This window comes from Camellia sinensis, chromosome 1, assembly GCF_055761805.1.
Source record: "Camellia sinensis isolate YWXY chromosome 1, ASM5576180v1, whole genome shotgun sequence".
In the NCBI taxonomy this organism is placed as follows: domain Eukaryota; kingdom Viridiplantae; phylum Streptophyta; class Magnoliopsida; order Ericales; family Theaceae; genus Camellia; species Camellia sinensis.
The window spans coordinates 3057016-3073443 of record NC_138961.1 but is presented as its reverse complement, the minus strand read 5'-3'; the positions used below and the strand labels follow the sequence as shown (position 1 = coordinate 3073443).

Below are 16428 nucleotides of genomic sequence, written 5' to 3'. Positions count from 1 at the left end.
CTGGATATCAATCATTAGTGGTCTACCAGTACAAGACAAATATGCATATGGAACAAGATCTGTGGCGTAGGAGAGGTAGTTTTATAGCCAACCTCATGTAATCCTCTCATTATACATTCATCGATACAATGTACTAAAATCTTGAGTGTTGACAAGGTTTTCAAGCACCTGATTTGCAAACTTCATAAAAAAAGAACTTTGTTTCACACTTCATTCAATAATGGTGAATTTTGAGGCTCAATTCTAGCGTCTTAATATTAATGCCGGATTTTGTTAATTGTGATGTTTTGATTATTACATCAGACGTGAAGAAGAGCTTCAATGCCAACAATCTTTGGCACCATGAACAAGCAGATATATACTATACAAAAAGAAGATAAAATAAAAATAAAAAAGGCAACAGAGATTGAAGGAAGAATCAACTTAAGAACCTTTCTGCGGCAACGTTTCAAATGCAGAGACTGTGTTTTCAAACTTGATGCGATGTAGCGGGGCACCACTTTGCTTAATGGCGCATGCCTGTTTGTCTTCCAGCGGGCAGCGGGCTTTCAGCATCGAAAACACATGATTATTCAACCTCCTTGCTTTCTTCATTGCTTCTAGTAGGGCTTCCCACCCCTTTTTTGGAAAGTAGAATTCAGTCAGAAACAAAAACAAAAAAAAGTCAAATGCAACAAAAGCATTAATTATCATTTTACTGGAATCAGTTTTACATGATGGTCAAGAGTTAAAATTCGTTTCAAAGATGACTCAACTGCTCATGTTTGGACAGCTAGATGAATAGTATTTAGTTTATAATTTCCTAAAAATAAAAGAACATCAATATTACAGCAGGAGATTTTAAGAATATGCTGCTTTATGCAACGATTTTCATATTAGTTCTGTAATTCCGATTTCATAAATATATATATAAGAAAGAGTAATGATAGTCACATTCCACTCTTAATCATCCTGCACTCTCTGCACTCCTTTTTTACTTAATCCCCTCGTCAACCTATTATTTTGAATGTCTCAAATACGCACTAACTGCGAATGCCACACATTATATGAAGTTAGCACATATATAGGCTTTGTACTCATCAACTGTCCCTTAAATCTCTATTTCTATAGCAAGCACCAAAATGAATGCCCATTAGCCAAGTCAATGAAACATTATTTTGATACTACATATCTTGGCATCTCATCTAGATTAATCGAGACAATAGGCTACTGCTAATGAAGATAAGCTAAAGCCTTTGCTGTATTACACCTAGATTGACATTCCACACCTGAAATTCCAGCAAACAGAAAATTTCAAAAGTACACCTAAATGGACATCTTTTCTGGCTAATCACATGAAATAGAATGAGAGTCCTTGAAGCAGTAAATGACAGTTAGGGCTGCAACACTGGTACACTTGGTGACTACTCAAACTAGGGCAATGATCCCCCCACCTATAAGAACAGTTAGAGGAACCATTGAGATGGAAATACAAGCTACAACACAATAAAAGAGGTTGACATTATAAATAGACTGGCATTCAAAGTATACGCGGTAATATCACGAGGTAACAATCAACAAGAATACAAGAAAATCAACAATTAACTATGTAATTGAGGATGTAATTATAAATAAAAGGCAATCTTTATACCTGCACAGAATGAGCATACTTCTGAGTATGCATAATTGGTGCAGCTTCCACTTCTGCAACATTGAGGACTTGATATGAAAAATCAAACAGTTCAAAGTGCAGTTGCTGGCCAAGTAGGTATATTATAGTACAACCACCCCAGGCTACTGAATCACCTAGCACTTCATGATTGCTTGGTGATATTTGAACAGATCCCTCCAGATACTCCTGTAGTTAAACGAGCCTCATCAGATTAGAAACACAAGAAGATATCTATTATGTTTTATCTTACTACAAAACGAGGTACACAAACATGAAACAATCAAATTGCTAGTTACTGAAAACGTTCAAAAAATTTCGTATGGTACAACTATAAGAGCAATGTATATTTTCAACCAAAATACACAACCAAAGATTATTTTAATGTAATTGTCAATACTATTTATGAAATAAATAATGAAGTTGTATTTGTTTATCAGCTTAAGCATTTTCCTGTTCCATTTCCTGCTCTCTTCCTCAACCAAACCTAACCAGATTTTCTTTTCTCAATCAAGAAAAAAAGCCACCATAGGAAATGAACATGCATGAGGAACTCATCCTACAACTGGACATAGTCACCTCAAACATAGTTACATAGACCAGTTACACCAAGCACACCCAAACTTTGAGGCCACCATTGACCTCTAAACCTTATTTCTCACATTAATAACTCTGTAACCACTTCTCAAGGAGGCCCTTTTTTATGAGTAGAATATTATTGACAAAGCACCAAACAAAGGTAAACTTTATACACTCAAAAAAGTTTGGATCCTGTAGGCTATACATACATGAGCAGTACAAATCTTGAATAACCTTAACTGAAGACAACTGATAATGGAAAACCATTTCTTATCCAGAAAAACAGAAAGGAGCAAAGACTGTTTCAAACTACGTATGGGTAGCATAAGTGAAACACTAATGTTCCCAAAGTAGAAAGAAATCAATAAAGAAATAGTATGCCTGCTACTATGGTGAACACCACGAACATAAGAGCATCTGAGCTTATTATAGTGCAAAGCTATGTCAATAAAGTATATCACACTATTGCCTGGATAGACATGGGATACTTTTCAAGTGTAGATTTATTAAACAAAATATTATACTAGCGGAAAACAAAGAAGGAATTTGAAAGGTTTTACTTACAATTTGGAGGCCACTAAATATGCGATAGAAGTCTTTAGAAGTTGTAATGTCAATGAATCCAGTCTTTGGAGCTGCACTCCATTTGGTACAATATTTATCCAATGCTGCACTTGTAAAAGCAAGGGCATATTCCAGCACACTTCCAGTATTCATGTTAGCTTTGTACAACAGATCTACAATAAAAGCAAGATGCTTAATCCCGTAAGATTGACGAATATATGAATTAAAAAATAATGGAAAACAAAAGGAAATAGTGAAGGATATTGACTATATTGAGACAAATGACTTATAGAGAGGTTCAGATTAGTCGAAAAGTATACAGTTAGCACTAAGCTTCAAGAAATGAAAAAATATCCATGTTGAGTACGCAAATAAAATATTGTCTTTTTAACTGTCAAATATCCACTAGATTTCATTCGGTAGTTGATATCCAAACAAAAAAATAATGTGAACTTAGAAAAACATGTGTGCATAAATGAAGCTCCCCAATAAATCATTCATTCAAGGAGAGATGGTAATAAATAATTCATTCAAGGAGAGATGGTAGCTATGCACCAGCAGCTTCTGCCTGTTTTGATATGGTGTAGAATGCTGTTGGATTTGAGAACCCTGGGTTTGACACAGCTGCAGAAGTAGCTGATTTGAAGAGAGTGACGATAGGGCTATCTCCCCCATCTTGGGACTGCAATATTTGCCCATCTGCACCAGGAATCAAGCCTAACCATGGGGCTGTTTGCATGAAATGCGTGATATCTACTTCTCTCTGTTGCACATGTGAGACAAGAACTGTGAGAAGCTTGCAGTTAAAAATTTGATACACTACATTATTACAAATCAACCTAGTAAGCTCTGATCTAGACTCTTCTATCAAATAACGTAGCTATTAATGACACATTTGAGATCGTTATAATTGACCTGATAGGGAGAGATGCAATTGATCATTATAACTTAAGTCTTTACAGATTAAGCAATCATATCTCTCCCTATCAATCTATAAAGAGTAAATTGCATTACAAAGAAAAAATAGTTTTTCATGTCATCAACAAACTTTTGTATGAGAGTAGAGTGCAGAAACTTTTAACTTAAGCTCTTTGCTTAATTGTTCTACTGTGTACCTATCAAGAGACATTTATACTATATTTTCATTTAATTGGATTCAATATTTTACCGAATTATCTCATTTACAAATTCAACAAATACACTTGGTCGTCCGACATTTGCCTGTTCACTAATTTAATATATATGTTAGTGCAATGAAATTTACTTCCCACCCTCTTATGAGGTTTTTAAAGGTATAATGAAAAAATAATGCATGAAACTCACCAGAACAATATCAAGAAGCCCCATCCAGTATAATACGCTTCCAATCTCCTTTATTCCACGAAGAACCTCTGCTTTGAGTTCTGATTTTGACCCCCAGTTAAGATGTTCTTTGACAAGCCTCAAACAACCTGATGCACATACAAATAAACTTAAATCCAAGGAAAAGATACGACTTAAATATTTTAGGCAAAATTATATTCTACTCTGAGCTACCTGTTACTCCTCCATCAAAAGGAAGAAGTCCAATTGATTTTGGCAATGCATCTTGCAGTCCTGTAATCATTGGTTCAAGGGTAGTTATCTGAAACAGATCAGCCAGAGAAAGTTAGAGAAAACCACAACTAGATACCTTTGATGGAATCCAGACAAGAGCAATAAATAATCCATTGCATATAAGAGGATAAAATCCTTTCAAAACACCGTAGTTTTAGGGGTTTGGTAATTGTTGATGGTATTTAAGTCAAAGTAATGCCGTACTCATTTCAATATATAGCTAACCCTATAGGTTAAACTCTCTCATTCTTCTGATAATATTTCTCTCTACTTTAACATCATATCAAAGCTCAGTTGAGAGACTTCTTCAGTTCAAGTTTCTCCTCTGGCATTTGGTATTCGGTCCCCGTTTGGTTTCTTCTTCTTTGTTTGGTTGTCTGCTTCTCTTTCTATTTGGTTCTTTGTTTACATCTCTATGTGCAAGATGAGATTGCACGTGAGGGTGGGTATTGGATAGCTTGATATACATTGTTGGGCTCATTTCCTAACAGCTTAAGCTTTTAGGACAATTGGTGACTTAACAAGAGATAGCTAATGAAATCATAAGTTTGCTGTTAATCAGTTGTTTACAAGACAATTCATAACAAATAAAACAAATTCAATAAAGGATTTAAGGGATGCATCAAGATAATTATTCAAGCTAATAACCACCATCATTCACCAAATATACAAAAACTGCATAACATTACATACCTTATTCGATACATGATCCAGTAGGGCACGGATAAGCCAAGGCAATGATCTAGACCCTAGAAGCCTGACGATGGAAAACATGTGAGGTATTCCAAAGAATCCACTGTGTAACCGAGCAAAGCTTTGGTGTGCAGAATTTAGATCCTATCATAACAATAAAAATGGGTGGGAAAATGAAATTTCAGCCATTTAATAAAATTAAGATCGCAACACAGTTGCTCAGGTTTATTCAATTACAATAAAATATGTATAAGACAGAACCCAGAAATATAATTTCTGTTCATTCTTTTTCAGTTCATACTAAAGATTTGGGTATTTATGATGTGTGAATGTTGACACACCCTTAAGCTTTTAAAGTGCTAGGTACAGTACAAATATGATTAACTAACTGACATGAGACATAAGATTACATGAGATGATGATACATAAGATGAGAAAAAAAATGGCAAGATTCTTAAGGTTTCTTCCTTTATATACCTGGTTTTGGCACTTTGGCGGGTTGCCTGCAATTTAAGAAACCCTACAGCCAGCTACACGTGCTCTCTATTCCCTTTCCTTATCATCGTATTGCCCTTCTCCTTTTGTTTTTTCTTCTCCCATACTCATCCCTCTTTTCTTTCCTAACCAAGGTTAGGTTGTGCTTCACTCATGGATGCCCACACTTTGCCACAAATGAGAATTAACCAAACATTCATTATTCTACTACCTTCTCCCCCTTCCTCCGCATCTCTCTACTATCAAATCGTGGCTATTTTAAAGACCGATATATTCTGAAGCTCCTATCTCATCAGACTCAACTAATCCATTGTAGGTTTGGCGTCTTTTTTCTTTATCAGCAACAACCAAAAGAATTTTATTACGTACAAAGAGGGTTACAAGAAACCGGAAAACAAGGAATCCTCCAAAGGAAAACTAAAACGGCAAAAAAAATCTCAATCTACACATCACAAACTGCCCTCCAATCACTAAAAAGAGATGAATCCCCCTAAAAGGAGAAGAAACTGATGCCCAAAAAGATAGGGAAAAAAAACACAAACTCCATCCCATAAGAAATCAATATCCTCCATCTTGTCTTTGTAAAATATTGAGTTATGTTTTAACCCAATGACCTAAAAAATTGCAGAAAAAGAACAGTCCCATAACACTTTGACCTTCTTATTGCATCCAAAACCCCCAAAATCCATCAGAATGACATGAAGTAGACTATATAGAACGACATGAAGTATGAACCATGTATAGTTTAACAGTTAGACAACAAGAAATAAGTCAATGGACAAAAAATATCAACAAAAGAAAAGAACCATTTCATTCATTCTGTAAAGACAATGCAGTATTGAAAACATTCACTTCAGTGATGGTGCTGAATTGATGATGTTCTACCTGAGTACCACAGTAGAAATTCGCTTTAGCATAAGGAATTGAAGGCTTCTGAACAGGAGCAAGGGGTACTTTCGATGATCGAACAAATCGCTGAGTAGTATTGCATAGCGTGAAGTTTGGTAAAAAATCATTTTGCATCTCTGTCCAAATCTACAAGATAAAAAAAAACTTGGTCATGGAATTTATCAACAAACAAAAAAAAAAAACTTGGTTATGGAAAAATAATAATCATTAACAACTCAAGCCACAAAATTATATCGCTATGTTCCAAAATAAGGAAATACACTTAAAAAAATAAATAAATAAATAAAAGGATATCATAAGTTGGGTCAAGTTATACATGTAAAAAAATCTAGCCAATGAGATTACACCATCGGTCAAGTCGGGTAGAATGATTCCAAACCCAACACCCAATTGCACCCACCCAATTTTCTAATCCCCCAAAACCCACTTCCAATTCATTATTTGACACTGACCATAAGTTGCTATTTCAGGTCAATTTGCACTGGTTGGGCTGCTGGATTGGTTCTCTATATAGGCCTACGCTCTCTGGTGTCTGATGTCTTTCTTCACTCTCCAATGAACCTCTGATCATCCAATCTACACTTATACAGTTTCCATTCCAAGTAAGAGTGCTCTTTAAAATCATTGTGGTCAAGGACCACAAGGTCCATGTCCCTACCATCCCAAGGAGTTTGCAACACAAAGACAAGAAAGACCTATTGCTATCAATTTTCACAAAGATTTGTCAAAGCAGAATTTAGTATCATTTTTAAACTGGTCAAGCATTTTCAGAGAGAACATATACTAATTTTTTTGTGTCATAACAGATAACATTACCATGTACGCAGATCAGCTTGAGTGCAAACATAAATATGAAGAGAGGGAAAATATTCAAGGCAACAAGAAAAGCTACTTTTCCAGACCTGAGAAGCAAGTCGACTGGAATAAGAAACAAGAGATATATTCTCTTGCATCTCACTCAACATGAGATTGAATGAGTCGATTGAAAGATCTCTAGATAACAATTCATGAGCAAGCTGCAAGATGTTCAGAAGTTTATCCAATTCCTGAAACCAAAACATCATTTTCAAAAATAAAAATAAGAGATAACAAAGTTTACTTGTTCGTTACAAGAACCAAATAGAGAAAAGTCACTTACCACAATAGCACATAGATCCTGAGACTCAAACCGATCAAACAAAAATTCAATGTTCTCCCTGAAGACTTTGTTCATCCTCTCAGCAATCAAACTTCTTAAATTAATTGCCCTTCCCAATAACTATACATGCATCAAATCCACAATCAATGAGAAACGGAATTGAGGAACGGGGTGAGAAGGTCAAAAACATAGCTGAAAGACAAGAAAAAATAAAAGATTTGGCTGAACAATAAAACTCAAGTGCTGATCAAGAATTAGAAATCCATGGCAATTTTCATTCTACAACCATGAAAAAGTATATCACAAATTTTGCAATTCTCTCCTCGAAGCCCTCAGTATAGAGGGATGAAAAGAAACTAGCAAACAAACATTGACAAAAAGAAAGTGTGATCCGTTTGGCGTAATCCAACGATTCATGTTCAAAAGCAAACCTTTGTAATAGACAAGAAGGGTCAAAACCCTAATCTCGTAAAATGGCCACAGCCTTAAAACAGTCTCAATATCATTAATTCAAAGCTAGCTATTACGAAGAAACCACTTAATAATTATAGACTAGAAACCCTAATTTAAAATAGAAAACTAGATCCTATTCTTATTTAGAACTGAATCCCTAAAAATAAGAATCCAAATATTGCTAAGATCCTAATGAACTATAAATAAAAATAAATAAGTAAAGTATTAAAGACGTAAATAAAATTATAAAATTGTAAATAAAGTCTCCATAAGCCTCCATGAATTTTCTGGATCAATAATAAGTATCTCCTCACCTTAACTCGAGTCATCTTTAGTAGTGCAGTGAATCTCATAGGTTGGACAGAAAACTTTTCCCCATTATCCAGGGCAAAAAGGAATGAGGGATCAAGTAGCTCACTGCAGAATTTCATAACCCAAAAAAACAAAAAAGAAAGAAAGAAATAGTAAGATAAAACAATTTTAATAGGACAGGTGCAAACCACAGAGCAAGAGCATACCTTGCTGCCCAACTTTTGTAATATGTAAAAATCGTCTCACACAGCTTTGAAACAAATATATCAAAACAATGATCCACCTAGAAAAGAAAACAAAATATTCACAACTGAATAAAATACACGTCATTGAGACACTTGTAGAAATTTAATGTATAAAGAGAAATAGAGTATTGTATTATTGATTCTTGTATTGATATCTATTACAATGATTCATGATTCCTATATATAGAAGAGGGTGAGTGTGTAGTAGGTAAGGAGTAGGTGAAGTGGAGGTGGTAGTGGTGTAGTGGGTTAGGTTTAGTGGAGTAGGTGAGGTGGTAGTGGTGTAGTGGGTTAGGTTTAGTGGAGTAGGTTTAAGTGGGTGAAGTAGGTGGAGAGTAGGTGGATTTTAACAGCCCCCCGCAAACTCAAGGGGGATAGGAACTAACCAACTTGAGTTTGGAGAGAGTAACAAAACAAGAAAATACATAAAAATAAAAGAGGATAAGAGACACTGTATGGTCGTGTCAGACCATTGGTGAAGACACTGGATGGTGGTGTCATAACGTTGTAGAGGACACTGTATGGGGGTGTCATAACCATGCAGAGGACACTGTATGGTGGTGTCATAACGGTGTAGAGGACACTGGATGGCGGTGTCAGACCGATGTAGAAGACAGTTTATGGGGTCATGTCGGACCGTTGTAGCAGACAATGTTGTGACAGTTGTGGTGACAGTTTACAGAGTCTTGCTGGACCCTTGTAGAAACTAACCGGAATCAATGTCGGGACAGTTTACAGAGTCTTGTCGGACCCTTAAAAAGTCGCACCCTCAAAAGGTGTGCCCAATCTTTCAAAAGGTGTGCCATCAAAAGGCGTGCCCAATCCATAAAAAGGCGTGCCATCAAAAGGCGTGCCATCAAAAGACGCGCCCACTTCATCAAAAGACGTGCCCGACAGAAAGCGTCGAGCCATCAAAAGGGGCGCCTGACACGCGGCGATGCACGTGATTGACAGAGCGCGTGTCGGCCTCGTCGTCTCTGTCTTTATAAACCAAAGCGAAGTCTGAGGCTTGGAAGCATAACAAACCAGTTGAAACCTCTTCGTTCTCTGTAACATTCTGTAACCAACCCTTCTCTGAAACACTCAGCAACCCAAAAACATGGCTTCTTCTTCCCGTTCAGCTACCCAGAACATAGCCTCTTCTTCCCGTGGTCTGCTCACTCTCTTTCCCGACCTCAACGAGTCAACAAGAGAGATAACTGGTGCGGTGGCCTGTGAACCTCAACCAAACACCTCTGGTTTTGCTCCGTTGAACTTTCCGATGCGGTCGGTGGAGCAAAAAATGGCAGTGCAAACGGATATTGAAGCTAATCAGTATACATTGAAGTCCTGTGTTGAAACTATGACTGCGGTCACAAACTTGTCGCACCGGCTGCAGAGTAGGACAAATGAGGTGCAGCAGTTAAACGCCCAACTGGCTCTGCTCCAACGCATGTATAAGGATGCGCGAGCAGAGATAAGTGTGCTAAAGGCAGAAAATAAGGAGCTGAAGCGGAAGGCCACCGTTATGTTCCGATTTGGAGGTCCGCCATATGCTGTAGTGGAGGAGCAGGGTGGAGTGATCGTGCCCAGTGGAGTGGGAAACACGGAGGCAACACCGTCAAGGGCCGCCCAGGACGGAGGCAAGAAGAAAAGACCGGCGGAATAGGCGAAAAAGTGAGGTCGGTGGGTGGCCGTCTGCAGAAAAGAAAACAAATCTTGTGGTGTTGTGGTTTGTGTTGTTGTGGTGGTGGTTTGTTTGTTTGTTTGTTTTTTTTTTTTTTTTTTTTTTTGTTAAAATTGTGATCGGGGTTGATCCCTGAGATGAATAAAAGATGGTTTGGTGTGCAAAGCTATATGGTATGAATGGAATTTGAAAAAGATTAAAAAATAATGTGAAAGAAAAATAAAGAAAGAAATAATAAAAATATATTTCAAATCAAAATGAAAGATGGGGGAAATAAGGAAAGTGGTTTGGAGAAAATAAATAAAAATAATGGATTTTGAAATCAAACGGAGGAGAGAGAGGGGACAAGCCCATGTGAGAGAAAGAGGGGAAAAATGATAGCCGATGCACCCAAAAATAATCTAGCTGCTATCCACAGGCGCTTAGGGGAAGGAAATGGTAGCAACAGACGGCCAACACCATATATGGCTATAGCAAAGAAATGGAGTATCAAGCTCAATAGGCTAGGATTTAGACCAGAGAGTAAAGCCACTGGTCCTGTTGAACACACACCTCCAAGGCTCAAATAATCAAAACATGCTTCACGCATTTCCTTCCTTGCTTGATCAGGAGATGCACAAAACACCTTATACAGGGCTCCAGTCATTCCTCCACCAGTTAAAGGATGACGCATGTTGAAAGCATCACCTATTAATAGTGCTCCAGGAGTAGGGTAAGGAGCAGCTGGCATACTTCTATTGGGCATTGTTCTAATACTTCCCTTATCAATTGCAGCTATAAATGAATCATGCAGCTCAGGTGGAACCTGGGGAGCCACCAGAGGGAAGCAAAGCCGAAGGCTGTAAAAGCGAAAAAGGAAAAGAAGGCTCCGGCTAAGACAAAAGCTGCTGCGCCAAAAGCTAAAGCCGCTGTGAAGCCCAAGCCAGCGGCAAAGGCCAAGCCAGCTGCGAAGCCAAAAGCTGCTGTGAAACCGAAGGCTGCTGTGAAGCTGAAAGCTGCAGTGAAGCTCAAGACTGTGGCGAAGCCCAAACCAAAGCCGAAGGCGAAGGATCCTAACAAGAGGCAAATGAGCATGGAGGAGAAGCATAGATTGAGTGTTGGGTTGCAGAGTTTGCCCTAGGAAAAGATGCCACAGTTAGTGCAGATTATGAAGAAGAGGAATTCACATTGGCCTCAAGAGAGAGGATTTAGGCAGTGATGGGAAGGTATGTGTAGAAAATAAGCGGAATAGGTTGAGGTCCGGCGGGCGGCCAAGGCGAGGTTGCCGCCCGCCGGTGAAACGAAAAATACTAAGTGCTTAACCTTGCTCTGATACCATGTAGAAATTTAATGTATAAAGAGAAATAGAGAATTGTATTATTGATTCTTGTATTGATATCTATTACAATGATTCATGATTCCTATATATAGAAGAGGGTGAGTGTGTAGTAGGTAAGGAGTAGGTGAAGTGGAGGTGGTAGTGGTGTAGTGGGTTAGGTTTAGTGGAGTAGGTGAGGTGGTAGTGGTGTAGTGGGTTAGGTTTAGTGGAGTAGGTTTAAGTGGGTGAAGTAGGTGGAGAGTAGGTGGATTTTAACAACACTCATAGTGAGTTAGAAGCTCGGAGTGGAGATTTTTTGTTCTTACAAGCACTTTCTTCTTCTTTTTCTTATCTACAACAAATAGAACCTGTCATACATTTTCTAGAGGCAAACTCCATATCCCCAAATAAATCCTTTAAACTTTTGTTTATTAAATTCAAAATTTATTTGACCTTTGTTGAACATCGTTCTTAACCTTTAGCCATTACCGAAAGACCTCGAACGTGTTCATTTAATCAATTGTTGATCTTATACACACACACACATATATATATATATATAAATATGTGTGTGTGGATGGGTTTTAAAGTTTGTTTCCAAACATTTCATTGCATTTTCTAAAGTTTTTTTTTTTTTTTTTCCTTTCCCTTATGATTCAAAACTTTTCTGAAACTTTTCCATTTCAAAGCTGACCAAATGAAACACCAAAACAAAACTTCAATCCTTGCTCACCTCCATTAAATATTAGCTCTGATGCTGGAAGTTCACCAAAAAGTTTCAGATTGTATGACAAGGGAAAACATATTACTTAGAAAATATGAGGAAGAAGAACTCCGAAAATATGAGGAAGAAGGAATATATTTCTGTTATATTCAAAACTTCTTATCTTACAAGACCAAATGACACTCCTTATATAGGAGATATTACAAACATCATTATAACCCATTATATGCCACTTACCTATTATATATTACCACTATCTACCACTATCATACTATATACATGCCACTATCTTCCACCAACACCACTATCATATTCTATACATGCCACTATATGCCACCAACACCACTATCATATTATATACATGCCACTATCTTCCACCAACACCACTATCATATTCTATACATGCCACTATATGCCACCAACACCACTATCATATGCCACTATCTTATTAACACAAATTTCCAGCACTCCCCCTCAAGCTGGTTTGAAGATATCTTCCATAGCCAGCTTGCTAGTCAGCTTATCAAATTGCTTCTTGTGTAATCCCTTCGTTAGCACATCAGCTAATTGTTCACCTGTTGGAAGGTAGGTCATACAGATTATGCCAGCATTGATTTTCTCCTTGATGAAATGTTTATCCACTTCTATATGTTTTGTGCGATCATGTAGAACTGGATTATGAGCTATAGATATAGCTGCTTTGTTGTCACAATAGACCTTCATAGGTGTCGGGTGAGAAAGCTTTAATTCTTCAAGAATTCTTTTAATCCACATTACTTCACAGATTCCATGGGCAACAGCTCTGAACTCTGCTTCTGCACTACTTCTAGCTACCACATTCTGTTTTTTACTCCGCCATGTAACTAGGTTTCCACCTACAAAGGAGCAGTATCCGGATGTTGATCTCCTGTCTGTAACACTTCCTGCCCAGTCTGCATCTGTGTATACTTCAACTTGAAGATGTCCATGTTTCTTGAACAGTAAGCCTCTCCCTGGAGTTCCTTTCAAATATCTTAAGATCTTATAAACGGCCTCAAAGTGCTCTGCCCCTGGTGAGTGCATGAACTGACTTACCATGCTGACTGCAAAGGCAATATCAGGCCGCGTATGAGACAAGTAAATCAATTTCCCTACAAGTCGCTGATATTGTTCCCTCTCTTTGACTTGTTCAGCCTTAGCAGCTTGTAACTTCAAGTTAGGCTCGATCGGAGTCTCCACCATCTTACAACCAAGCATACCTGTTTCTCCAAGGAGATCAAGAACATATTTTCTCTGATTAACGAATATACCTTCCTTGGATCTTGCAAATTCCATTCCGAGGAAATACTTGAGGGCTCCCAGATCCTTAATGTGAAATTCTTTTGCGAGTTTCTTTTTGAGGCCTGCTAACTCTGCTTCATCATTACCAGTTAAAATGATGTCATCAACATAAACAATCAAAATTGCAATTTTACTGTTTTTTGAATGTTTATAAAATATTGTGTGATCTGCTTGACTTTGCGAGAAGCCACAACTGATAACTGCCTTCCCAAAGCGTTCAAACCACGCTCTTGGTGATTGTTTGAGTCCGTATAATGACTTGTTCAATCTGCATACTCTGTCGCTTCCAAGTCTCTGCTCAAATCCCGGCGGTAGGCTCATGAACACCTCCTCTTCAAGATCACCATTGAGAAATGCATTTTTAATGTCAAGTTGATGTAGAGGCCAATCTGAATTTACTGCAAGAGATAACAGTACTCTGATGGAATTTATTTTAGCAACAGGAGCAAACGTCTCCTGATAGTCGATCCCATAAGTTTGAGTGAAGCCTTTAGCCACCAGTCTTGCCTTGTATCTCTCAACGCTTCCATCTGCGTTACATTTTATCGTAAACACCCATTTACACCCAACTGTTTTCTTGTCTTTGGGTAGATCAACTATCTCCCAAGTACCACTTCTCCTTAAAGCATTCATCTCCTCCATGACTGCTAATTTCCAATTCGGATCATCCAATGCTTCCTGTATATTCCTTGGAACAAACAAGTGTGAAATCCTAGATGTGAAAGCTCTATGATTTTTAGACAGTCTTTGATAGGAGAGGTAATTTGCAATAGGATGTTTAATGCAATTTCGGACACCTTTCCTAATTGCTATAGGAACATCAAGGTCGGAAATAGAAGGAATAGGATTACCTAAAATTTCGATGCCAGAACTCGGGTGGACATTCGGGTCATTAGGATGAACATTCGGGTCATTATTCCTCAGATGAAATCGCTTCCTAGTATAAACCTGAAGCTCAGGATTTAGATCATGTTGTAGTACTTCTCCCCCTAAACAAGAATCTTCATGACTAGGCACCATAGAACTTGGTTCTCCTAAGTGATCATTATCAGACAGATGTGGTTTTTGTGTAGGATAAATGACATTGGGGAGCGGGATAGAAATATCCCAAAAACGGTCTTCTACTCCACTTGTCTCCCCCTGAAGAGAAGTGTTGGGGAAATAGGATTTTGTTTCCACAAATGACACATCCATACTCACATGAAATTTCTTGGTTTGAGGATCGAAACACTTATACCCCTTTTTGTTTGAGGAATAACCCAAAAAAACACATGTTATAGCACGGGGGTCAAGTTTTGAACGAAATTGACTGGGAACATGAACATAGGCAATACATCCAAAAACTTTGGCAGGTAAATCAGAAAACAACCTCGTGTCAGGAAAAAAAGCTTTGAGACAATCAAAAGGTGTTTTGTATGTTAACACCTTTGTAGGCATCCTATTTATCAAATAAGAGGCTGTTAAAATTGCTTCACCCCATAAATATTTAGGAACATGCATGTAAAACATTATAGCACGTGCTACTTCAAGTAGATGTTTATTTTTTCGTTCTGCAATGCCATTTTGTTGAGGGGTATCCCGACATGTAGATTGATGAAAAATCCCCTTTTTTTCCAAAAACTCACCCAACTGCTCATTGAAATATTCTGTTCCATTATCAGAATGTAAAATACCAATTTTGGTTTGAAATTGGTTTTCAATCATATTGTAAAAATTTGTGAATAAATTTTTCACGTCAGATTTTTTATTCATCAAATAAATCCAACATAAGCGGGTATGGTCATCAATAAATGTAACAAACCATTTTTTACCAGAAAGAGTAGTGATTTTAGAAGGGCCCCAAACATCACTATGAATCAAATAAAAAGGTTTGGAAGCCTGGTAAGGTTTTGGCAAATAAGTAGAGCGATGAAATTTTGCAAAAATGCAACTTTCACAATGAAAAGAAGAACAATCAATCCCTTTAAATAATGCTGGAAATAAATGTTTCAGATAAAGAAAACTAGGATGCCCTAGCCTATAGTGCCATAGCATTATGTTTTCTCGAACAGAGATTGAACTAGTACTATTAAAGCTCTGAGCTTTTTTATTACTAACAGGTACTTCATCAAAGTAGTAAAGACCTTCAAGCATCCTAGCACGCCCAATCATCATCCCCGAGTTCTGGTCCTGAAATTCACAATGGGATTCAAAAAATGTAACACGACAATTAGAATCCTTAGATAGTTTACTGACAGACAAAAGGTTACAGGCTAAGTTGGGGACGTGAAGAACAGCATTGAGATTAATTTTCTCAGTTAGTTTAATAAATCCTTTTCCTGCAATAGGTGAAAAACTACCATCGGCTATTCTGATTTTGTCATGACCAGAACAAGGGAAATAGGTACTAAATAAATGGGAAAAACTAGTCATGTGATCGGAGGCACCGGAATCTATGATCCACGGAGAGAAGTTTAGGCAAGAGAAGGCTTTAGGATTTCTACCTGTTTGTGCCAACAAAACACTAGGAGTACCGGATGAGGAGTTGGATTTTATCAGCTTTAAGAGTTGATCAATCTGCTCTTTGTTGAAGGGACCTGAATCGGCTTCATTAGCGGTAGGAAAGCCACGATTCTTCTCTCCTTGTTTGCTGCTTTTCCAGTTGACAGGTTTGCCATGGATCTTCCAACACGTTTCGCGTGTATGGCGAGGCTTGTTGCAAAAATCACACCAGACCCGTGGCTTATCATCAAACCTGCGCTGGTAATTTGCAGCCTTGTTGGCCGCAGCATCGCTAATTAAAGCAGAAA

General features: G+C 37.7%; 1 protein-coding gene across 1 annotated transcript in view; it reads right to left on the bottom strand.

The window, feature by feature from the left end:
* Positions 1-228: 228 nt before the first annotated feature.
* The window catches only part of PIR121 (transcription activator), a 58166-nt gene continuing 41966 nt past the window's right edge, over positions 229-16428 (bottom strand). The window contains exons 19-30 of the mRNA XM_082870496.1: positions 8594-8670; positions 8390-8492; positions 7623-7742; positions 7387-7530; positions 6461-6610; positions 5081-5224; positions 4328-4415; positions 4115-4242; positions 3347-3554; positions 2792-2964; positions 1631-1837; positions 229-618 (exon numbers count right to left, since the gene is read on the bottom strand). Of these exons, the coding sequence (XP_082726622.1) occupies positions 424-618; positions 1631-1837; positions 2792-2964; positions 3347-3554; positions 4115-4242; positions 4328-4415; positions 5081-5224; positions 6461-6610; positions 7387-7530; positions 7623-7742; positions 8390-8492; positions 8594-8670 (1737 nt within the window). The 3' untranslated portion in view covers positions 229-423. The remainder of the gene's footprint in view (positions 619-1630; positions 1838-2791; positions 2965-3346; positions 3555-4114; positions 4243-4327; positions 4416-5080; positions 5225-6460; positions 6611-7386; positions 7531-7622; positions 7743-8389; positions 8493-8593; positions 8671-16428) is intronic.